The sequence below is a fragment of the Lissotriton vulgaris genome, chromosome 2_1 (assembly GCF_964263255.1).
Source record: "Lissotriton vulgaris chromosome 2_1, aLisVul1.2, whole genome shotgun sequence".
In the NCBI taxonomy this organism is placed as follows: domain Eukaryota; kingdom Metazoa; phylum Chordata; class Amphibia; order Caudata; family Salamandridae; genus Lissotriton; species Lissotriton vulgaris.
Window position 1 is genome coordinate 287,110,061 of NC_141687.1, and position 25,910 is coordinate 287,135,970.

The 25,910-nt window shown below is 44.3% G+C and overlaps 1 protein-coding gene across 1 annotated transcript in view; it reads right to left on the reverse strand.

Annotated features, from left to right (window-relative positions):
• The window catches only part of CLTC (clathrin heavy chain), a 972,839-nt gene that overhangs the window by 288,996 nt on the left and 657,933 nt on the right, over positions 1–25,910 (reverse strand). The window contains exons 20-21 of the mRNA XM_086954957.1: positions 24,727–24,910; positions 2,846–3,038 (exon numbers count right to left, since the gene is read on the reverse strand). Coding sequence (XP_086811083.1) covers positions 2,846–3,038; positions 24,727–24,910 — 377 coding nt within the window. The remainder of the gene's footprint in view (positions 1–2,845; positions 3,039–24,726; positions 24,911–25,910) is intronic.

The following is a 25,910-nucleotide window of genomic DNA, read 5'->3' on the forward strand; positions in this document are numbered from 1 at the left end:
ACACCCGAGCAGGAAGTAGGCACGGCCATAGAGTGATGGGAACTAACTTATGGAGGGCATTTCTCTCCTGCAGATTGACTCCACACTGTGATCATCCGATTGATTTCGAATTTGAAGCTTGCTTTATCAAACTATATGACAGCAGGTGAGTGATGAGCAACAATGAGGCATCACTTGCAATCAAAATAAGACAGACTAGTCACTAATTCGTTTACCCGTTTTCTTTTAGAACTACATTTAGAGGAATTCATACCCCTGACCTCCTTACCAGACGAGGGAACCGGTCAACACCCTGGGAGGACCCGCCGTGGGCACCCAGAAGTGAGTTAACGTTTTTCTTGCCAAGCAATACACTTACAATAGAAAATCAAATCCTGACCTTAATTCAATCTTGTTCGAACAGGTGGCCTACCAGACCGCACCCTCCCTGCCCCACAGTCCTGATGAAGACCCGCGGTGACCCACAAATAGGGCCATAACTGGGTTGAAACGTCGACGGAAAATATTTGGATCAGCCTTACAGACTCTGTGGAACAGCAAACAGATGTGGCCTACAGTATAAACTATTTAATGAAGATTTGACTGACCAAAAACCTCCCCTCACTGTATATAAGTCACGATTCTATCACTGCACGATACATCACTGAGCACTTGAACTTCACTGTTCTCAGAATCGATGCGCAGTCTGAATTGTTTTTCAATGCAAATAGGGTATTTGTGAACGCAAATAATTTATATAAAATAGCCAAATATACTAGATATGGTTTGGTTTTGTTTAATTAATTTTTGGCTTTTGGGTCTGATTGACCATTGGGAAAGAAATTAAGTGTTAATTATTCAGTAGAAAGTGGTAAGAAGCTTGTTCGAACCCGACAGGACCTTTGTTGTTATATCTTCTCCATATCAGGTAGAACAGGGGGTTCTCCCTGTCTAGGCATTCTCTGATATGGTCTTGACTATATCAAATTAATCTTCGGTATCTATTTTCAGTAGACTTCAATGTTTTGTTGCTGAAACTTCGTACAAACTTTTTATATTCGCAGATTGGAGAGCCTCGAGCTATGCTTCAGACCCAACGGAGGAAAACAATAATCTGAAGATGACAACCACGCGTGGTAGCTTTCAGAGGGGGGGGGGGAGGGCTTTATGACATCAGGAGAGGCTGGATAAGATTTCAAATGGTGGTATTGTCAACACAAACAAAAAAAAAAAAAAAAAAAAAAGAAAGAGAATGAAGGAGGACTACTAGGATCCTAGAGTACTCCGGACCCAGCAACAAGATGACAGAATAATGCACAGTAGGTGAATCCAGAAAAAACTGATGCTGCAAAACAAATGAGTAGTGATATAAATTGCCACTGAATTGTCTACACAACATACTTAACAAGTTTACACCAGTATTGTCCAGAGCTTAAGTGATTGTCATAAAAAGTAGGCTTCTAACATTGTAAAATTGGTTGGGTATACGGAATAATTTAGCAGCCTAACTTTATCTTGGTTACTCCACAGATTTAGGTTTAAGATGTTCTACCCTATCCCACAGTTCAAAAGATTAGATGAAGAGTTAATGCATGGTAAGCAACAGTTTCATTTTTTCTTTAAATAGCCTGATCACAGCCATTATCCAAAAGAAACCCTTTCATTTTCATCAAGAAATACCATGATGTTGCACTCAATCAGATTTAGGCTACTGCTCCCCAATATAAACCTTCATTAGTGCTGCATACCATCACAGTTATTCTCAGAGTACGTATAGGAGGATAATAGTAAAGTATAAGCTACTTTTCTCTGCAATCCTATTTAGAGGTATATGTCATACAAAACTATCCACTGGTTTCAGTAACAAGGAATGTGAGCCATTCGCAGAGCCTTGTACGGGTTGCAGTGATGTGTGAAAAGCAAAGCTAGCCAGCAGAGACAATATTTACTTCAAGTCATTCCCTAGGGAGGAAGAAAGTACATTTAAGTATCTTAAAGTCCATTCTGATATATAGAACTGTACTGCTTACTTGAATAGGCAGCCAGGAAAAAATCTATTGCCTCCTATGATAGTGCCCAGATTGCTAGAGTACACTTCTCAACCTGAAAACAGAACTTCTGCAAGTTCGGAATCAGAACAACCCTTCCTCTCACTACCATTGCCACTGTACTACAAGAACAGGTAGTCACACATTTGAAGTTGGGTTTAGGAAGCAGGAGGATGCAGGCAGTGGGGGAGTTAATCAACTGCAGAGGAGAGCTCACTGGAACAGCAGATATTTAACCTGTAGTCACTGAGGAGGATTCTTGTATCGGAGAACTATAATTAAGGGTGAGAAGACTTTATTTGTAGCATATGGTGTGCAGAAAAAAAAAATCAACTAATGCCACAGGCAGTGCTTATATGGATATAATGAGGTTCCACTCGCACACTGCCAGATGTACACTTGGTGTAATGTAAAATGTATCAAACCTGCTGCCAATGGACAATTCAACATTAGTAAATTAAATGGAGAACTCTCTAGAAGAACCAAGTATCAGTGGGTACCTATCTGCATCCATATAATAGTTCCTAAAATTTAAGTCTGCATGTTCTTACAACTGCTACTAAAACTTCAGCAGATGGGACTATCATTTGGATTGTCAACAACCAAAATCTAAAGTAACATACAACATTAAAAATTAACATACATAGCTGTGAAAAGTGAAAGTACATAAATGTTATTCATTTCTGGCAGTTTTCCCATTGCTACAGTCTGCCTCAAATGACATATTATCAAGAATCTAAATACAGGGTCTGTAGGTTACAAAACTGTGCACCAGGCTGTACAGTTTGAAGACAGAACAGCAAACACAAAAGACGTACCACTGGTATTGGCAGCCTGAACCACTTCCATGTAGGATGAAGGGTCATCTGCTTTGATGTATGAGTCGATGGCTTCTTTCACCATACCCTTCTGCAGCTGCGCTTTGGCTAACTGACTCCAGACAGCAGGTTCATTGCAGCGCTCTGCAAATTCGTATGCTCGATCCAAATTTCCAATGTGCTCAATAAGTACCTGAAAATTCGTAGTTAAGTGGTAAATTAACATTTTCAATTCAATTATAGAAAAGAAAGTATGAAAAGGTATTGTACTATTTAAAGTAACATTCACATTCTGCACATTACAAATTATTTCAGGTACTGTAGAACATCTTTCTTTTCAAACACACAAAAGGCTTTGGGAGGAATGCTTGCAATTTGGCTAACCACTAGCAATCCCCAGGGTAACATTCCAATCATTCTTTTGCCCACCAAGCCACCTCAATTTGGCCATATGGAATTCAGAAGAGACCCTGCTCCTTTAGAAACAGTAAAGCTCGACCTGCAAGGACATGCTTTTACTGAACTGGAAAACAAGCAACCATAGACTGGTTTCTCCCAATTTAAGGCATGTCAGTCAGGTGTAGGGCAGTTCTAGTGGTACATGAGCACAGGACCCATGTCTTGGGATACCCTTGGCCCTAGTGACAATGGCAACAAGCTATACCCAATCAGGATGAAAATGGTCTTGGGGGCTTGTATTCAGGTTCAGGGAGGGCCTGGCTTGGCAGATCGGACAGGACGGTAACGACTGGAGCAAGTCCAAGACTCATTTGAATAAGAGTGGAAGCAAACTGAGGTGGCATGTCAGTAAGTAAAGACTGGATTGGAATGCTACTCCAAGTGACTGCCAGTGGTTAGACAAATTGCAAGCATTCCTCCCATCACCTATTGTACATTTGACGCACCTTCCTTTTTAGACAAGTTTAGCTATCCAAAAATAAATGCTTTCTGCATTCAATCTTTATTAGAAAGCATGGGAAAAGTGTAAAATGTGTAGCCTGATTGCAGGCAACAGGAATGCAGTCAAAGCTATCTTTAGGTTTTCAATTGCAATACGATCAAATGAGACAAAAAGCAATTATAGCATTACAATTGAAGCAGAATCCAATGACATTTGTGATTAGTGACATATGCAGAATATGAATAAATAACTTATCTTTGGTAATGCTTTTTTTCTAGTGGATACTCAAACTGCAGATTCGCCATCCTGTGAATTTCCCCAGGGGTCAGACTGGATCCATAACCTTTTCTAGTAATTGTTTGCATGCACTTGTTGGCGTCACAGTCAGATGTCAGGTTGGCTGGCCTCCGGAAGTGACAGTATAGAGCTGTATACAAGCACACCCCTGCAAATTGATATTAGTTTTCCCTTTGGAACTCTTCCATGTCCTCAAATCCAGATCACGAATGACAGATTACAAATGCCACCAGTGTGCAGATTCTAACTTAGAACCTTATGAGAATCCTAAAAGTTCACCGTACAAAGCAGGGTGCAGGATGGGCGGTGAGGGATCTGTAACTGGACTAAACATTACGAAAGATAAATAACTCGTTCTACTGATGGATAATTCTACATGCAGATTCCTTTAAAGTGTGAGGAGATGCAAGAGCAGTACCTCCCAAAAAAAAGTGAAGAGTCTAAGCAGTGGACTTTACATCATGAACTTTTGCAGAACAAAGACAAAATTACCTTTCCTGCACATCCTCAAGTTGATAATACAGTGACTGATAAAGGTTTGTACTAAAGCCCTTGGCAATGCTGGAATGAGCCAGAAGGCCCTTAATTTTCTCTCAGCTAGGGCATAACATTTTTATACACAGGAAGATCCATCTGGATACGGTTATTTTCTCAACATCTTGTCCTTCCTTAGCACTAGCATTAACAACAATAAGCTGGTTGGAACAGGAGTACCAGGTGAACAATCTATATCAAAACGAAGGGCTTACTTTGCATGAAATGAAATGAAATGAAATTATATTTATAAAGCGCATGGCTGCCCGAAAGCGTCCCAGCGCTAACAGAAAATAGAACGAACAGCAGACTGAGGAGGAAACCAGTAATTAAGGGTCCTTGGGAAAAAGAAAAGTTTTAAGTGCCTTTCGAAACTTCAGATGACAAGGTTCTGCACGGATCCAGTTGGGGAGAGAATTCCAATTTTTTGCTGCATTTAAAGAAAACCGGCGACCCCCTGTACGTGCCTTCCTCACTCTGGGGACCCTTGCAAGATTGCCATGCTCCGACCGGAGAGCCCGGGATGGTCTATAAGGGCATATCAGACTCCTGAGAATCGGGGGTCCTTTGCCCTGCAGAGCCTTGTGGGTGACGCATAGCGCTTTAAAGATGACTCTTTCGCGTATTGGGAGCCAATGGAGTGCTCTCAGGGCTGGTCTGGCTGAAGATCTTCTAGATGTACCTGCAAGCATCCTGGCTGCTGCATTCTGCACCCGTTGAAGAATGTTAAGGGTGGCTTCCGGGGCAGCCAGAAACAGGGCGTTACTATAGTCGAGTCTCGATAGTATTAACCCTTGAATCAGAAGTGTCCTGGACTGGGGGGGCAGAAGAGGGAGCACTTTCCGCACTGAGCGGAGCAGTCCGAAACAGGTCCCTGCAACTTTCTGGGCATGGGCCTTAAAAGTCAGATCGGGCTCAAGCCACACCCCTAAGCTTTTGATTTTTTCTTTTGGATTAGGCAGCTCACCTAGGCAGGCAGGCCAGGCGGCTTTAGGGAGAGATGTGAGATGATGCCCAAGGAGCATAATCTCAGTTTTCGCTCCATTGAGTTTGAGCCGCGAACTGGACATCCATGAGAATATCTCGACAAGGCAGGCGGAGAGATTTTCCAAACATCCTTCTTGTTGGGTAAGCGAGACGACTAATTGGGTGTCGTCCGCATAGGTGACTGTTTTAATCCCAAAGGGGGCGACTACTTCCTCCAGTGGGGCCATATAAACGTTGAACAGAGTAGGGCTCAATGACGAGCCCTGAGGGACACCAATAAAGTCTCTTTTCATCCTTGGAGGGATGTGGCTGAGAGGAAGAAGTAGGAAGTGTGATGGATTATCCTACAGGGAAGGGTGACCTCTTTTTTGGTAGAAATATGTCCGACTTTGGAGCACCAAAGTATCTGAGAAAAAGGTGGAATACAGGGAATGCACTGACAGCACCTGCAGCTCAGTAACAATGAACAAAGAAGTGATCACTAACAGGAAAACACTGATAATGATTAGCAGCCTCATGGAATAGCTTTGCATTGGCTTAAACGAAGTGCACGTCATAAATCGGCGTACCAATTAAGGTCCCACTGCAGCATGATAAAGAAAGCAGAAGGAAAGATATGCGAGACCTTTTAAAGAACTCACAACAGGTGAGTTAAATAAGGTGTGGTCAGGCACAATGAAAAGCTGAAAGGGCTGACAAATCTTTAATAGTGCTCAAAACAAACATCAGCACATCATATAAGTTGGCATGCAGTGGGGTTGACCCAAAGGCCCTTGCACAGGACCACAAACTTCATCCATCTGCAAGTATAAATCAATTTAATCGATTTGTACGGACCAACCAGGATAACTTCCACCAGGTCTGTGGGCACACCACTTTGATTGCGGGATTGTGGAGAGTTGGGTGCAGAACTCTGTTGCTCAGACACAGTTCCTTCCAAATCAAATAAACAAATGAGTGCAGATGCTCCCGAAGAGGTCTCAGAGTATCACTATTTCAGCCAAATACAAGGCTATCAAGATGAGTTGAGCATGCTACCTCCTGATCATCTTCAGAAATCTGAAAAGAAGCAGCAGCAATGGAAAGGCATATAAGAGACTGCAATCCTACTGCAGACAGAATGACTACTACAAACTTTTGCAGCTGAAACTCCAGCCCATAGAAGGGGCAAGATTGCACGTTCTTGGAGGTAGCAATAAGATCTACAAGGTGAAGACACTTCAAACCATTTCCAAATGCAGACGCCATTTCAGTCCACCAGATAACATCTGCTGATCCAGTGTTTAATGGCACTGAGGAGGCCGACCAAATGACTGGCTGTCTGAGACCCCCTGAATGTTGAGCCACGTCTGTGCTCTCTGGCGCATCACTTGTGACCCCACAATTTGCTGCTTTTTGAAGCACCACAAAGAGGTCATTATGTAGATCAGAACTTGGACAAGTTTCCCTTAATAGATTATTATTATTATTATTATATTTCTTATATAGCGCCTGAATCGATCCCCGAAGGGGTATCTCCGCGCTTGCCTTGGGAACCGTCCTGGCTTTTCCCTGTGAGATAGCCCCTACAGGGCATCCCCAAGGTGAAAGCCAGGCATCCCGCCGCGGGGGGGCCGTTGTGGAGATTAAGCAAGCTTAATGCCCAGAGTTGCAGAGTGTGAACCCTTGATTAGGTCAGGCACCGAAGCGAGAATTATAGAGTCCATGGACATTTGAGCTCAAGACCCTGCCGCGTCGGGAATTGAACCCTGGTCCCGGGTCTGACCTCTGCTTCAGGGTCTGCCTGCTCTAACCAGTGAGCCACACTTCTCCACATGGAGATGGGAGAAATACCTTCAGGGCCAGTTGCATTGCACGTAATTCTAGAAGATTAATGTAGTGCCACTTCGGATAACAAAGACACTGATTTCTAATCGACTAGGTGACCGCCCCAGTCCAGAGACGATGCATCCACCACTATTGTAAGTGCTGGGTGGGAAAGTTAGAACAGCTCGTCACAAGTAAGGTTGACATCTTTCACCCATGACTGAGGGTCCCAGAGCAACGCCCACTGAAAGCAGAGGTTCCACCGCACCGCTTGCATATGCCAACGGTTACGGGGGGAGTAACAATGCAGGAGGTCATGAGACCAAGGCTTCAAAAATTGTATGCAACTAACACACACACAAACAGGGCCCAGCCTATCTCAACAGCCATGTATGCTTCCAAAGTGTTGTGACCTCATAACAAAGCAGAGAACAGCCTGTGGGTATGAAGAGATGGTACGTGAATGTACTGGTCTTACAAGCCCACAGACACCATCCAGGCCAATGGGATCCATACACGAAGGTTTATGTCTTATAGGACCACAGACACCTTTTAGGTCCTCGAGATTCAAGAGAGAGGATCTGGGCCAAAGTCTACTTCTCAAACTTGTTATTCTACATGACAGTGTTCAAGAGACAAAGATCTACTATCGCTCTAAGACCTACTTTTTTTAGGCACTACAGCATACCAGGAATATCCCCTTGCCTTTTCCCACCTCAGAAAAATGTCTACAGCCCCCTTGATGAATAGTTGTTGAACTTTCTGGGAAAGGATGGAGGCATGATCGACCAAAGTGCGAACCAAAACAAGAGAGGGAGTTGACATAGGCATAACCATATGAAAAACCTGCAGCACCCACTGGTCTAAGGTATTTGCACCCTAGCTGTGCATCGTTCACCCGAAGGCAGCACATGACCATGGGAGGGAACTCATTGCAGCTTGGTTTCAGTTTTGGCAGGGGGCAGAGGAGTATTTCTGGACTTACTGCACATGTAATATATCTGGAGCTGCCAAATGCCTTTACAGGCTGCTGCACTGACAGCGAAGATTGCCTTTTGTGATAGGTGACATGCTAAGAGTATCCCCTGAGCTTTCGTATTGTTATAACTGTTAAGCAAGAAGGGAGCAGGCCATAGCACGGCTGTTGTCTTTGAAGTACTGAGATGCCAAATCAGTCTATTTTCCAAAACGGGAGGGTTCTCGTTACTTGCATGTAGCGGCTGCACCCGTTGTTGCGTCTTTGTATCCAGAATGTCGGATTCTCAAGACGATACACTGACTGACGTGTTGGTGCGGATCTAGAGAACAATTTGGATATTTTGTTTACCCCCCGCTGGTCGGAGTGGGAGTAACATCGAACTTGGCATCAATTGCCGCAACCCTGTGACCCTCGTAAACCACACGGATTGACGTCTCTCCATCCACTCCGGTTATCTGACAGCCTATCACTTTTGGCCTGGCTATTTGTTGCAAGTGCCACCTCTGTCAGTTCCTTCCACTCACAGGTGCAGAGCTTGGTCCCTGGTGAGTACCCCTCTTACACTTTCACCTTCTTGTGGTGTTCACAGATGTCACTCTGACAGAGGTTGTTTCTTTGTAGATCTCCCTATATTATTAGGTCTTGAAGAGACAACTTACTGCAATGGGGGTCGAAACGCCATCGACATAACTGAAAGCGACCAATCACCAGCCCCTATGATTAAATAAGGAAGCTGGGCTCATTGCACATTGTTCTTGATGGTCGACTTTTCTATTGTTGGAAACCAATTGTCTATTTCACAACATGTCACTATTTTAATAGGTTCCATGTTCACTGTGGACACTTTGCACTTTTTTTTGTACCTACATTTGAAGGATTATATATCTATATAATATTGAGTGATATATGGTTTTATTCTCCTCTGGAAATCCATCTAACCCCTTGTTTTACTGCAATTGTGCTCACTTTCATCTATTATTAACTACATTATCCACAGGAACCATTGTTTCAGTTAATATGAGGCAATTAAAAAGCAGATCCAAAAGGGATGCAGACACATCTATAGGAAAACAGTTGCATCCAAAGATGAAGCCGCATTAGAACACTGCACGACCAAGACAGTCTGTGTTTTTTAAACCAGCCCACATAATTAACTTGACTGCGTCTTGTCCATCACAAACTGTTCAGCGCCAACGCATTCCTAAAGTCGTCAGAAATGTAGGGCAAGATCTTGGCGGCTAGAGCTCAGAATGCAAGTATGCAGCACCTCAGCAAACAAACCGCATTATAGAGATCTCATAGCCAAAAAGGTTTGAGGAAAATAAAAATATTTGTAATCAAATGAATCAATGCACCCATATTCCTTGTCAGGCAGGGAAGTGGGAAATACATTAGGGCTGACAATGCTCGTGGAAGCCTGAACCATCTGGCTTTCCTTCAGAGTGCGGTGTCAAAGTCTGGGATATCAGATGCAGGACCACTGATGGTTGAGCATGGCATCAAAGTCTCTGTTAAGGCCTCAAACGGTAGGAATATGCTACTTACTAGTATGCATCTGTTCTTGGCATGTAGGGCTGCTGACATTCATATCTGTGCATAGATCGCCGCTTAGTGTTGGGTCCGGATGATTGCACATTGTTGTCCTGGAAGAGTCTTCGAAGTATCACAAGATAGGTGGCTCCTTCTTTGGACTAAAGTGCGCATGGGCATCCTCTCCATGCTCAGATTGTTTTTCGCCATTGTGGCAGAGATGGAGTATAGTATAGTAAGGGATGACCATGCAAAGAGTGAATGCTACAGCTGCGACAGGCACCGGGGAGGCGGGTGGGCGATATGAATGTCAGCAGCCCTACATGCCAAGAACAGATGCATACTGGTAAGAAGCATATTCCTTTCGAGGCATTTGGGCTGCTGAATTCTTATCTGTGCATAGAATGTATAGCAGTATCTACCCTAGCGGTGGCTGCCTTTGCCAGCTGCAGCAGTCTGAAAAAGAGTTTTGAGAACAGCCTGTCCTACAGCAGCTTGCTGTTTGGAGTGTACATCTACACAGTAGTGTTTGGTAAATGTATGTATGGTTGTCCATGTGGCTGCTCTACAAATTTTGTGTAAAGGAATGTTTCCCACGAAAGCCATGGATGCCCCTAGTTTGCGTGTAGAATGCGCCCTAGGGGGAACTGTTAAGGTGCATTTTGCCTTTAAGTAACATATCTAAATGCACTTAACGATCCATCTGGCTATCCCTGATTTAGAAATAGGGTTGCTTTTGTGTTGTGGTGAGGAAGCAACAAACAACTGTTTTGTTTTTCGAAATGCTTTAGTTCTATCTATGTAATATAGTAGAGCTCTTTTGAAGTCTAGAGTATGCAAGGCTCTTTCAGCAACCGTCTGTGGGTTTTGAAAGAACACCGGCAGGTCTATTGTTTGATTTATATGAAACTGGGATACCACTTTTGGCATGAATGTTGGGTTGGTTCTGAGAACTACTCTATTTGCATGTACTTGAATGAATGGCTCCTGAATAGTTAGGGCTTGCAGCTCACTAACTCTTCTAAGTGAAGTAATGGCAATAAGGAAAGCCACTTTCCAAGTAAGAAATTGTAGTTCGCATGAGTGTAGTGGTTCAAAAGGTGGTCCCATAAGTCTGGTTAAAACGATGTTCAAATTCCAGACTGGTGAAGGCGGGTGCCTTGGGGGAATTACTAGTTTTAAGTCCCTCCATGAATGCTTTAATTGCTGGCACTGTAAATAGTGAAAGGTGTTGCCTGTTTTGGAGATATGCTGCTAACGCAGCTAGATGTATCCTGATGGATGAGTAGGCTAAGTTGCAACGTTGTAGGTGCAAGAGGTAGCAAATGATGTTTTGTGTGGAAGCGTCTTATGGGTTTATGTCGTTTCTGCAGTAAATGACGAATCGTTTCCACTTTGCCGCATAACATGCCCTGGTAGTGGGTCTTCTTGCCTCTTTGATAATATTCATGCAGTCTGGAGGCAAGTTCAGGTATCCAAACTCTAGGATCTCAGAAGCCAGATCGCCAGGTTCAGCTGTTGCGGGTCTGGGTGTTGGATTTCGCCACGGTTCTGAGTTAGAAGACTGGGTGTTAGTCGCAGTCTTTGATGAGGCACCACTGACAGTTCTAGGAACCTCGTGTACCATGGTTGTCTCGCCCATGTGGGAGCAACTAGGATAAGCGTCAGTGAATGTTGGCGCATTTTGAGTGCCACTAGCGGTATTAGTGGAGCTGGGGGAAAAGCGTACGCAAATTTGCCTGACCAGTTCATCCATATCGCATTGCCCTGCGACTACGGATGTGGGAACCTGGCGGCAAAGTGTTGGCATTTTATCTCCGGTTGTCCCCATTTCTGGAAGAATGGTTGGAGCACATCGGGGTGAATCTCCCATTCGTGCATCTGTTGACTGTGCCTGCTGAGCAGGTCGGCCATCTGATGGTTTTTGCCTGGGATGTTTTCTGCCATGAAAAACATGTTCCTTTGAATGGCCCATTTCCACATGCTTTGAGCTAGATGAGACAGCTGTGTGGAGTGTGTCCCTCCTTGTTTCTAGATATAATACATCGCTGTCATGTTGTCCGTCCGGATCAACACAGTCTTGTTGCATAAGTGTTTTCTGAATGCTTTTAGTGCTAGGAAGATTGCCATCAACTCCAGGAGGTTGATGTGCATTTTTTTCTGTTGCATAGTCCATAGTCCCTGAACTGTGTAATGCAGGACATGAGTTCCCCAGCCTTGCAGGGATGCGTCCGCTGTCATCACTATTTGTGGGACAGGCTCTTGGAACAGTCGTCCTTTGCAAAGGTTTTGTGGATTCCACCAATGCAGAGAGTTGTATGCTCGACTGGTCACCAACACTAGGTCTTTTAATTGCCCTTGAGACTGGTTCCACTGCCTTGCTAGGCACTCTTGAAGCGGACGCATGTGTAACCTGGCATGAGGGACTATGAATATGCACGAGGCCATCATGCCTATGAGTTGCATAAACACTCGAGCTGGCAATGAGTGTTGGGGTCTGAACCTTTGGATTAAGTTTTGCACTCCGTTTATTCGTGCTGCGTTGGGATATGCCTTTGCTGCTAGTGTATTTATTGTTGCTCCCAGGTACTGTTGTACGTGGGAGGGTTGCAGGTGGGACTTTGGGTAGTTTAGCGAAAAGCCCAGGCTGTGCAGGAGAGGAATGGTCTTTGAAATGTGGCTGGCACATTGCTGGGCTGATGGCGCGTGTATTAGCCAATCGTACAGATAGGGGTACACATGAATGTGTTGTCTCCTGAGATGTGCCGCCACTGTTGCCAGGCATTTGGTGAATACCCGTGGAGCTGTTACACCGAATGGTAGGACTTTGAACTGGTAGTGCTGTCCTTGAATTGTAAACCTTAGATACTTTCTGTGAGCAGGGCGTATTGGTATATGAAAGTATGCGTCTTTGAGGTCTAGAGTTGCTAGGAAGTTTTTTTTTTATTGTATATATATTTATTTTATTGTTCAGTTAATTAAAACCTTAACAAAAATTTCCATTATCGGTCTTAAGCATAATTAAAATGATCATTGAGTAAGGTCAGGTACAACACTTTTCCGTTATAATTAATATTTTGATCATTGAGTTTAGTCATCTATTTAAAACGTAATAATTATAATTAAACAAGTAACTGAAATTAGTAAAAAAAAATATAAAACAAAAACTTAGTTTTTACATTGCGTTCACCAGTTTTTCGAAAGTCCACAAGAACTTTATAATCTTGCAATTTGTTTGTGGTGACGTTGCGTCCATACAACCAATTACAGCAGTCCTACAAGTACGTAGTTTCCTTGCCAGGAATATGTTCCTTAAAATGCGCCTTCGCTGCGTTGCAAACGGTTTGCAGATACATATTATATGAATAAGATCTTCTCTTACATGCCCACAGAGGCGGCAAGAGACGGATTCTGTATGTTTCGAGGCTGGCTCGTCGGCCAATGTTGGGAATTTACCGAGCCCCAATGCCATCAGCTTTCTTTTGATAAAGGCAGAGTATGTTGCGTCCAGATAAGCCGCTGGGGTTAAAGGTCTGTAGCTATTGATCAGGATCCAAGAATGTGAGCGGTGTGAGAAAATGTCTTTGTCCATAATCAGAGAGTGAAATTTTGCGGCCTTATTTAGTGCCAGTTTGAATGATGAAAATGGCAAGTTTTTGTCCCATAGATTAGCGGTTCATGTTATCTCCAATGCACTAGTCAGATATTTGTTTGCTTCTGATTTTCTAATTCCTGCCATAGATATTTGTTCAAATTATTGGCTGCGGCTTTCTTTTTGATCTGATACCACTCCTTTAGGCATGAGTAAAGCCGTCCCAAGCTTTCATTCTTTAGTCCAAACTCGAATTTGCCCTGGTGAAGCAGAGTTCGGCAATTGTAGTACCTGTTTGTAAATGTTGGTAATTAAACTGTTTAGGAGAACGGAATCCTTGCCATTCGTTGCTTCACTAGCGTAGGCTAGGGTTGGAAGAGCTTTATTGGCAATCACCGTAAGTAAAGGTTTTAGAGAGGGACCTTCCAGCTTTTTCGATAAAGTGCTAAGTGCAAATATTAGTGCTCTTGATCTATAAGTTAAATAAGTTTTCTGGGTCTTTAAGGTGAGCTTGTCATCGATGTAATATCCCAAGTATTGGTAACTGGTCACCCTTTCCAGCTGTTGTCCTTCTAGCCAAACATTGTGTGATGTTATATGCCGATTGGAAATTAGCATTGTTTTGGATTTTGAGAAATTAAGAGCCAAGTTGTTTGCAGACAGAAAAGCTGATAGAACCGATAGCTGTCTTGATAAGCCAACCTTTGTCTGACTCATGAGGACGATATCGTCGGCGTAAGCCAGGTGTGTCAATTGTAATTCGCCTAATTTTGGCGGGTGGGCGTTACATCAATTTAACTTTGCTTACAGGTCCGAAATAAATAGATTAAACAGATGCGGAGCCAGGACACATCCCCGTTTTAAGCCAGATGTTGTGCGCACTTTTTTTGATAGTTGTGACCCGTCCCCTAGCCTTACTTGCGTCCAGGTGTCTGAGTAGAATAGCAGCAGACCCCTTAGTAAGTTTTCTGGAATCATCCAGGCTCGTAATTTCGCCCATAGTAGGTTCCTATCCAAGCTGTCGAAGGCTGCTTGGAGGTCAATGAAGCACAAGTTCAGATCCTGTTTGATGCGCTTACATTTATCCGCGATCATGGAGATGGATAAAATATTTGTTATAGTTCCGATCCCTTCTCTGAATCCTGTTTGGTTAAGTGGGATCAAGTCCTTCTCTCCTGACCACTTTACCAGATCAACTAATAATAGCGATGCAAAGTATTTGGCTTCGACGTCCTGCAGGGCGATTAATCTGTAGTTAGCAGGGTTGGATCTCTCACCGCCCTTGTATATTGGCATTGTGTTGGAACCGTGCCACTTTCAGGCACTAGGTTGTATGTTTGGATGTCTGCAAAGAGTTTCACAAGCAATGGGCTCCAATATTCCGGTACATGTTTGAAAGCAGCTTGCGGTATGCCGTTTGGCCCAGGGGCCCCGTTACTTTTGCCCTTTTTAATTATTTTCATTATCTCCTCAACGGATTTCTTTCCATGTAATGCGACAGAAGATGGGTATTTAGGCTGGCTAGTAATTGGTGATTGACTGGTGCAGGCTTCTTCCAATGTCTTTATTTGTTGATGCGATGATAGCTGTGTGTTTCCGATGGCTATTGCTCGGTGAGCTTTAAATTTGGAGGAGGAGAGAAAGGTGACCCATTCGGATTCCTGGACATTTGAGGTCAATACATTGCGCGGTCTTGTTAATTCGTTTACAATTTTCCAGAATTTGTTTGAATTCAGAAGCTTTGAGCAAAACAACAAATTAGTCCAAAAATTTTCGTTAGACCTCCTTTTATGTTCCCAGACCTTTTTATATAGACGTCTTTGTGCGTAAAAAGTGTCCCAATGCGGCGCGTCTTTATCATGCGTCTGTAGCTTCTTTTGAGTTCTTCGCAAATACCTCTTTAGTTCTAGGAGTGATTTCGGTAGTTTATTGTTGGGCGTTACTGTTTTAGCCTGTTTACCCAGTAGTTTCATTTTTGTTTATCCAGAAAAAGATTCCATGCCTCGATATTATTCTTTGGCTCGTCGCCCACATCTTTCATTGTGGCCTCTATTGTTGAAAACCAGACAGTTTTATTTGCTTCCGACCAATTAATGCGCTTTTGGTTAATTGTGCTTAGGTGACCCGCCAGTATGTGTGATGGTTGGAATTTTTCCATACGGAGGTTAAATTTAATGTGCTGCATTGCATGGTCACTCAAGGGCGTGTATTCAATGTAGAAGGATTCTACTAAATGAATTAGTGGTAGGCTTACAACTGTGTAATCCAACGTTGAATGTGAATGTGGACCGTAGTACGTTTTTTTCGGAGGACGATCTTCGTTGGTCCTGCCATTCAAGACACGCATGCCTAGATACTCTAGTTCTGTCACAAGGTGTAAGCCAAGCGGATCCTTACGAGCTCTCGACACGCTGCATATTTGCTGTGGAACGCTCCAGTACATGTTGTCTGCAGTTAATATTTCGTCTTCCTCAGGGGAGTCTATCAAATTGGAATTATAATCGCCAGTTAATATTATATTCCATGAGGGCTCAGTGGAGCGAAGTCCCGTTATTGCGTTGCACAGCACTAAGTTTTTTTTCTTTTTGACTTTTGAATTCGGTAGTGTGTAATAATTAATCAGGATTGTTGTCTTGTTGTCGGTTGCCTTTTGTCCTGATAATTTAATTATTTGAATGCTTGGGTCGGAGGAATTAAGCTGCTCAAAATTAATGTTTAGGGCGGTTGACACGTAAACTGCTAGGCCTACAGTGGCTCGTCCATGGGTTTTGCATTTTTCAGCAGCTACAGTGTAGTGGATGAAACCTTCCAATGCGATATCTTCTTGTGACCAGGTTTCTTGCAAAGAGATGATATTGCAGTTTGCCCATTCATCTAATGCCTGTCCTTCTTCCAACAGTCTATTTGCTCCGGCGATATTCCACGATATTACGTGTATTCCCCTGTATGCATCTTGGTTCGGCGTTTCTTTATTTGGTCAATACCTCCGCTTGTCGTTTAGCATACTGGGAAGCCATTTCCAATGGTCCATTGAGTGTTGAAATTCCTCGACTTTTATCTCTTCTGTTACTCCCTGAGTAAGTGTTAGGTTGCTTCTACCTTTGGCGTTGTGTAAGATTGAGTAGACTGGTTTCTGGATTGCAAGGTCTGTAATTTTCCTGGTAAACCGTGTACCATTTTCCTTTTTTAATAGCAACGGATAGCGCGGGGCAGTGGGTTGTGATAATTGTATGCCCCTTGATAGAAACCGGTCTGAGCACCCTAATATTAATTGGGCAATCCCTGGGGTTTTCCAAGTGGTCAATGTTTGCTCGTTGCTTGTATCCTTTAACTCTCTCTGAAATTGTACCTGTTCCAGGTCTGTGGATTTTATGTTACTTAGTTCTTCAATTTCTGCCATGAGTTTCAAGATGTTACTCCTATTTAATGTATCATGCCTGCCCTGTGTCTTATATTCGGGAGTAAAAATTAGTTGACAGTGAACATCTGCTGGCTCGTTTGGATCTTTCTTTGTGTTCTTACTCATTTCTCCATTTGTGTGTTTAATGTCCTTGTTTGTTATACTAATACTTAGTTTGCCTTGATTTAAGGCTACCGGGGTTTCGAGTATCAATCTTTGAGTGTCGTGGCAAACTTTAACTTCTAGATTATGTGTTCGGGGTTCAGACAATGCTTGAAAAGTAGAATCGAAAAGACCCTTTTCCTCTGGTTCTGTTCGGGCAGCTGCTTGTACTTGATTGGTATCATCTTTTACTGACCTATTGTCTCCAGCTGAGAGGATTACGTCATACTGGTTAGGAAAATTGAAGTTTCCTTTTGATCCTGGAGCTAGTAGGTGACTGTGCTCGTTGTTATTCGCCCAAACTGAAGTGGTGACTTGCGATGTAGTAATTTCTTTGTTGATTTCTTGGTGAGGGTAGGGGTTCTGATCTAAGTGGGATTCTTTGTCTTTTCCACAGTGAGATGATTTTTCAGAAGTATTTTCGCTTCCTGTGGTTGGCCCATTGTTTGTTGTTTGCGGTATATTATGGAGTTAATCAGTCATTTGTTTCGAACTAGTCAGACTATTGGCTGGCTGTTGGCCTTTGAGAGCCTTTGTCGTCGTCCGTGATGTATTGGTGGATATGTCAGCATTTTTTGGCCCTTTCGTCTGTGCAAGATTCCATAGTACTATCCTCTGTTAGAGCCTTTGTATTCGAGTTTACAAAAATGGGATATATGTTGAGGCTTGACTGTGAACCTACTTCACTTTTTTTGTTTCTTGCTTTCCGTTCTTTTTTCCTCTGTCTCTTTGTCATTGTTAGCTTTGTAGGAACTAAGTTGGTTACATCAGTTTTAATTACTTTATGGGTTTCTTCATTGATTGAGGTTTTTCCGGACTTAGGGGGGGTTCTTCTGTGCTGGCGTTCTCTAATAAGAGGTTGTCATCTATAAGTTCGTAGCTCTGAGTGTTACCTTTGCCAGACTGGTCAGACTATGGCTGGATGGATGAGGCGCTTGTTTAACGTAAGAATCTGGTCTAAAACTGTAGGTAATGTGCCTAACTTATCGAGTACTGGACCACAGGTACATGATGATTCGAGTTGGAAGACATTAGCTTGTGCTCTAATAATCAGATTACTTAGGTTATCCAATTTTGTATTAATACCAGCTATGTAGGAAGCTATTACGTTCATTAGATCTATTTGAATGTCCAGCTTATCGGATTGCATTATTAATGCTGTTGTAGATGATTGAAGTGCTTGTAGTAAAGGCGCGGCAAGGGCCAAAGTCCATTATCTTTGTTAAGCTGTTTATTGGTATCTGTGTTTGCTAGATTAACATTTCTCTCATCTGATGTAGTCATGTGATTTTCGCTGTTTCCCAGGCTTTTGATTTCAGCTGGAGTATCTTCCTCCACCTGAATATGCTTTATATTGGCCGAACGATCATTCTCTTTGCCTTGGCAATCTATCTGGCTAAGGTCTGGCCATAGGTGAGAGAGCTCGTCGAGGCTCGAGTGCATAACTTGTATTTGATCCTGGCTTGCTCTTGAATCCACTGCTTTTGTGAGCGGTGTTGGTTGTATAGTGATGGTGTTGAGATCCCCGATGGCTGAATGAACCATTGCTGATGTGGTAACTAATCTGTCAGCATGAGGAGAGATTTTTTTTATTGGCTGTGTTGACTTGTTGATCCATGCCTTTTGTGGATGTGAATGTGTCGCTGTAATGGAGGTGTGATTTCCCTGCAAGGGGTGCATCACTTGCATCCGCCTCGCTTTGATCTTTTGCTACTAATATTTTAACAGGGGCTAAGGGGGACGATAGTCCTTCTACGTCCTCTGTTGATGAGAACAGTACTGATCCTGGATCCTTTAAAAATTGAAATCGCAAACTCATTGCTGTGTCTTTTCTCAATGCAGATTTTTCAAATAAGGATGCGATTGGCGAGATTAGTGGATTTTTCGGGGGGGGGGGGGGGGGGGGGGGGGGGGTTGTTTGCCTTGTTATCATTAGGTTTATCAATCCTCCTTCGCTTTGCAGGCCCCTTTGGGACGTTGGTTATTTCTCCTGGGGCCCTTCTCACTTTGCCAGATCGCATAATAACTTATAGATGCTGCGCGGTTTTAAGCCTAGTTTGTGCCGCGGTATCTGGCGGTTTCTAGCGCCGAGCCTCCCCCCGCTGGGTGTTTGTATTTGGCATTCGTGTTCTCTGTCTGTGCCTCCTCCCTCAGTGCTCGTTGGGGTAATGCAGCGGGGCAGAGAATTACAAGAGATGAAAACAACTGCACAGCTGCACTAGGACTGGGAGGACTATGACAGATGGAACACTCCCCTGAGCATTCTGACGCGGCTCTCGAGGAATCCTGTCCCAGAGTTTTTCGCGGGTCGTCAGCAGTAGAGCTGGTGGGGGGGCCAGGCGTCGTGGTACAGAACTACGGTGGTGTTGTTATCGCAGCACTTGACACCAAGTTTAGTGTTATGCTCTCAGCGCTCACACTCCCCTGTAGTTGTTGCGAATGCTGCTTCTCTCGTGTGTGGCGTGTGGCTAGTTGTCCTTATTACTGCAGAGGCAGTTTCTGCTGCTCCTAAGAAATGGTAGACAGATGGATCTTGTGGAAAGACCAGAAGCAGAGAGAGGAGGTGAAGCGAGGCTCAGGCGAGACTCAGGCACTGCCTTTTTCACTCGGCCTTGCTCGGCGCCCGCCCGTCCGCAGCGACCGCTCCTGGTCAGCTGCTCTTCAACCTCTGCTCACGCTCCTCGTGACCAAGGCTGCCACCGCTCAAAGGGCCCCGACAGTCCAGCGCCCCCGTCAACGGCCTCCAGCCCCCACCAGCACAGGCTGTGAGCCGATTGCCGACAACCAACGAACTAAGGATCGAGCAGAGAATGGGCAGAACTGGGCAGCCAACAATCTGCTCTGTTATCACTCCACGCGGTGGCGGTAAGGACCGTCTGCCTCGAGGCAATGGCGTTCTGGCGTTTGCAGTTTGCAGCTCTCGAGCTCCCCCTAGTGGTCTAGGAAGTCTCCCTGTTGAAGAAGCGGTAAGACTTGTTGGAGAGTGAGCATATGAAAATGCTCTGACAAAATGTACATGTTGAGGGGCCTGAGGTCTAATATTGGTCTGAGCGAACCGTCCTTTTTCGGAATGAGGATGTATAGTGAGTATACTCCTGTTCCCTGATGTTGCAGTGGGACTGGTTCTATGGCCCCCTTTTGTAGCATACTGATGACCTCTTGCTGCAGTAATGTTATATGTTCCTGCAACATTGGACGGTGTACGGGTGGTATGTTGGGTGGTGTTGACGTGAGTTCTAGGCAATAGCCATGTTGGATAATTTGCCTTACCCACCTGTCTGTAGTGATGTTTAACCAGACTGGCAGGAATTGATGTAGTTTTCCCCCGACCGGTGTTATATGGTCTGGGGGTAGTGCCAAGAAGTCACTGTTTGGTGTTAGTGGAGGATCTATTGGCATTGCCTCCGACACCCCTGCCCTTTGTGTTATTTCTTCTGTATCCACCCCTGTTAGTGTTTTTATTGTAAGTGGATTGCGTATTAGTTTTGTAAGAGGAGGATTGCTGCGATGCGTTACCTCGCGCCATACCTCTATAACTGGAGCAACGAAAGGAGCCTCTGTGTTGTTGGGACTGAAGGGCTCCCATGGACTTTGCTGTTTTGTTGTCCTTTTTCATTTTGTCCAGAATTGAATCAACTGCTGGACCAAACAAAAAATCTGGATTTATAGGCTGGTTAAGATTTGTGGCCTGTACTTCATTTTTGAATCCAGATATGCGAAGCCATGCGTGCCTTCTAAGCAGCACGCTTGTGTTAATAGATATGGCAGCTGTATCTGCCGCGTCTAGAGCACATTTAATGGAGGCATTGGTGATGAGCTTTCCCTCCTGTATAAGTTCATCTGCCTGCTCTTTGTAAGGCTCGGGTAAATGTTGAAGAAGTCCTTCTAAAGTGTCAGTGTGCCCTGTCATACCTGGCCAGCAAGGCCTGTGTATTGGCTATTCTCCATGAGTTTGCTGCTTGAGCTGCTTCTCTTTTGCCTGATGCTTCTAAAATCTTCGACTCCTTGTTAGGAGGAGGAGCGTCACCAGTTGTTTGTGAATTTGCACGCTTTCGTGCGTTGGATACCACCAATGAATCTAAAGGCTGTTGTCCCCTGATGTATGTAGGGTCTACTGGTGCAGCCCTATACTTTACTATTCTAGGGTTGATGACACGCGCCCTAGAGGTGTCTGAAGTCATTTGCGTGCTTTAGGACGCCTTTTAACATTGGGAGTGTTTTGATACTTCTTTCTGATGTTGCCAGTGTGTCAAATAGAAAGTCCTCTTCTATAGCGTTAGAATGCATGTCTACATTATGGTAGGTTGCAGCTCGGTCTATTAATACGTTAAAAGCTACTGTGTCTTCTGTGGGTGATGGCTTAGCTGGGTATACAGTAGGGTCTGTAATTGGTAGAGCCCCCTCATTATCTGGCTCACCTCCATCCCCCCATGGTTGTGTATTGGGGTCTACATATGAGTTTTGTATATCTCCAAAACCCCCCTCTGCATCCTGATCTTCATCTAGGTTGTAGTCAGAGCGTGCAGGTGAGTGTGGCGTTTTTGGAGTAGCAGGCATAGCTGGAGAGATAGGTTGGAAAAGAATAGGAAGAGTAGCACAGTCTCTTTTCTTTTTGAGGGGAATTTTTGACAAGCCTTCACTTGGCACTGGTCTTTTCTTCCTTGTATAAACAGTCACCTTCCCAGTATTTGGGTCAATATATAGTTTTGACTGATCTTCTGTGGATGGGTCTGGATGGATGATCTCTTCCACAGTTGTTTGCTTTAGCGCCGTAGTTTTTGTTTGCCCTTTTTCGGTTCAATACCTTTCTTTGGTTCGACCGCTTTTGGTGCCTGGATTGGTTTTTGAGGTCTGCCGACAGGTTTTGTCGGTCCGACGTCTTTTACTGGCTTTACCACTGTTTTCGGACTGAGCGGTTTCGTCGGTTCGGTAACCGGTTTAGGTTTTAGAGTTGCGTCTGGAGTGGTCTGTCTTGGCTCGACGCCCCTTTTCAGGTCAATAGGCTTCGGCTCGACCGATTTGGTGTGGTCTACTTTTGGTTTCTGTTCGATGACCGGTTTGGGCGTAGGCCTTTTTTGTTAGTCGATGCCCTTTTTTCCTTTTTCGACCGTCAAACCCGATTTGCTTGAGTCGCCGTGCTTTGACTTCGAGGTCGATTCGACGGCCCTTGGCTTTGAGGTCGATTCGACGGCCTTTGGTTTCGATATTGATTAGACGGCCTTTGGCTTTGAAGGTGTTGATGGAACGGTAGCCCTCGGGTCGGTGCCCTTAGGCTTTATCACCTTTGGTTCGACGGCGTTCGGTCCGAAGACTGTCGTGTCGATGAGTTTCGGTTTCGATGGGCTTGGCTTTTGAAAACGTGGCTCAGATGGCTCTTTTTGTATGTTCTTAGCCGGGCGGTACGGCGGGGCTGTAGAACCAGTATATTGGTCTTGGCTAAGGCCTGTTGGCGATGCCTCAACCAGAGTCTCTGATATTGGTGTAGTGTCTATATGGGGAGGTGTACTCACGGTTCGCCCCTCGTCGCCATCGGAGTAGTCTTCGACAGCTACGATATCTTGGTCGTATTCTTCGACCTCGACGATTTCTTCGTCGTCGATGTAATAGTCTGAGTCGTTCTCTGAGAATTGGTCTTTCACTTGATCAGAGTCAACCAGTTCTTCTTCGTCCAAGATATTCTCGGGCTCCGGTGCAGACCTCTGCATTTCTTGCCTTTGCACCCGTCGATTCCAGATAGTCTTTTTGGATCGGAACTGGGCACAAGCTAGGCAGCTGTCTTCATTGTGATCTGGAGACAAGCATTTGTTGCACACTGGATGTTTATCGATGAGCGGGAACTTCGAGTTGCACTGCGGGCAGTACTTGAATGGACTTCGTTCCATCGACCGTCGGTCCACGTGGTGTCGAGAAGGCCTAGCGGCTCGATTCGACGACCGGAGTGCAAAGTAAAGTTAAAGAATGTTATCGGTACCGATCGCAAACAATACCGATGAAACCGAAGGCCTTTTGAAAAGTTTTTCTGAACTTTGAGTGCTTGAAAGTGCATCCGAACCCAATGGCGGAAAAAAACAATCTGAGCATGGAGAGGATGCCCATCCGCACTGTAGTTTAAGGGAGGAGCCACCTATCTAGTGATACTTCGAAGACTCTTCCAGGACAACAATGTGCAATCATCCGGACCCAACATTAGGCGTCGATCTATGCACAGATATGAATTCAGCAGCCCACATGCCTCGAACATAAGAGCTTCAAGATCAAAGGCCCTGGTTGCAAGACCTTACTCAGTAAATCTGCTTTAGATTCTACAGTGGGAAACCGCAGGTCCAAAACTTCTGAAGCTCTGCAGGTTACCACTGCAAGAGAGGCGCTCTTCTCTGGAGAAGGCCCCCGTTGAGAGTCCAACTGTGTCTCAGGAAGATGTACTAAGGCCACTAGCATTTTGTAGGTTTAAATACAGACCATGGTCAGTGTGATGAGGAAGCAATTTGCCACCTGCTCATCACCCTCATCATGCAAAACATTTTGAAGAATTTGGATAGCCTCTGAATCAGAAGCAAACAAATGAAAGCCTTGAGCCTATTGTAGTGCAGGCATCAAGGATGGGGCACTTGAGAGTAATCTTCCCAGATCATAGGCTCTGTCATAGTTATCTGACACAAGAAGGTAGTATCAGAGATCCAAAGTCCGCTTTGGATCCCAAAATGTTGTCAGGGTTTGATAGGAAATTGGTGTAGCCATTAGTACAGGCATGGCCAGCTGGAGGGTCAACCAGGTCCATTCCTGCTAGGGCAGTCCTGCCATCAGAAGCCTGACTGGAGCCCCAGCAGATCCATGGGGGCAGATGTGCTCCAAAGGGACCTGCAATGGCTCTTAAGATATGTAGCATAGACTCTTTAAAAGCCTCTACATGGTTTGGGTCGCTGATGGCCCAGGAAATGTTGGCACATTGGCTCTAGTTAAGGCTAGGCTCAGAGTTGGATGGAGGAAGTCAGATCCTTTGAGTGTAGACTGTGTGACTGCCCCCCAGATTGGGAGTGGCGAGGAGTAGTAGAACCCCATTTGGGCATCTTACGTGTATGGCTTCACAGTTTTTTTTTTTTTACTGAATCTTCGACTTACACAATGACTGACCTGTGGGATGTATTGACGACTTAGCAGGAACAGATACTTGAAGCAGAATTCGCCTCATTTATTGCATATAACTATGTACAGCTGCACTTTACAGGCCTTTGAGTGCATCAGGGAGCATTTGTGAGGGCTTAGAGCCATTCTTGGAACCCAGACAACATAGACCGACACTGTGTGGCTCATTAACAGACATCTGAGAGGAACTATGGACCTATATCAATAGGCACTGAATGAAAGGAACCGATGTCAGTGTGCAGAGTTGGTACCTATATAGGGCTCCATGCATCACTATTGAAGGCAGGGAGAAGATTTCATGGAGACAACAGCACAACCTACTGGTGGGCTAAAGCAATTACTGCAAAAAGATCCAGATCCAGTCGGGTGCCTGGGGAAATTCACAAGCTGTGATTAGAAGTAACAATCAGAACAAGAACTTAGTCAACATAAGTTTATTATTTTCAAATGTCCCATAAATGCGTCCGAAATACACCAAAATACAGTACCAAAAACAAACATGTTGGAACTGTACACAAGATGCCACCATCCTCCTTGAACAGATTCCTACCTGCACAGCAGAGGTATTAACATCAAATTTCCTGAAGATAGCAAAAGCCTCCTCAAACAGCTCATTACTGATGGCGATATTGGCAATGTCAGGGGCATCGTAATTATCCAAACGATTGATGTACTCCATGACACGGGTCCGGTCAGCCTTAATTGCTGTGAGAATGAGAAGATTCTGCAGATTCCTGCATTAAAAAGAGTAACACTGCTGTTGCAGAAACCGACCAGACAGTTTAAAAAACATTTACATGAAAACATCAATGTTAAACTAAAACATGCTGCAAGTACAATCAGTTCAGTTAAAAGTATTTTTGAAATATACAGTTTCATATAATTTCAATCTACACATCTTGACTTTATTCTAAAACGATTACAAAAACCATCACCAAGAGCTACATTGAAATCATTGGTTGAAAATAACCCTCTGGTATGATCAAGGGAGCAACAATAGAAACATTTTGCTAAAGTGATTGTGCTAATTTCTTATATACAGATCAACTAGTTGATAGGACACCCCTGGTGTTGTGGGGTCCAGATACCTTGTATAGTCACATGGCTAAGGTGTGGTCCCCATTCCTTGAGGAAGGTGTTTGTGGCAATGTTACCAGCGACAGTGGGATGAGGAAATGCCTGCTCAGCAACAGATTGTTGCTATTTCACCATAAAAGAGTACATGGAATCTTAGCCTTCACCAACACTAGCTTCTCCCAATGGCCCTTATTTTGTGAGCATTGTCTTGCAAGATACTCAAAATAGGCGAATGTGCAGCCTGGCATGCAGCACTATAACAATGCAAGTTATCATACCCAATAACTTCATTATCATCCTTGCAGTAAGAGCATCTTGTCTGAAAAAGGGAGCAGCCTTTTAAAAGCCATCACCCTCTCTTGGTGGGGTATGTTTTCCCTACAACAGTGCTTAGGATCGACCCTAGGAAGGGTGGGATCTATTGGAGTAGGAGATGGGAATTTTTCCGCTTTCATGGGGAATCCTAGCATATGGAGTAAGTACAACGCTGTTTGAGAGTGTGCTAGGCATTGTTTGTAACAGCTTTTATTCAACCAGTTGTCTAGAAAGGGAAAGACACAAATTGCCTTCGTGCACATATGTGCGGTTCCTAGAACCTTTGTGAAGACCGTTGGTACTGGTGGTAAAATGGATAGAAGAGGATGAGAAAGTAGAAGT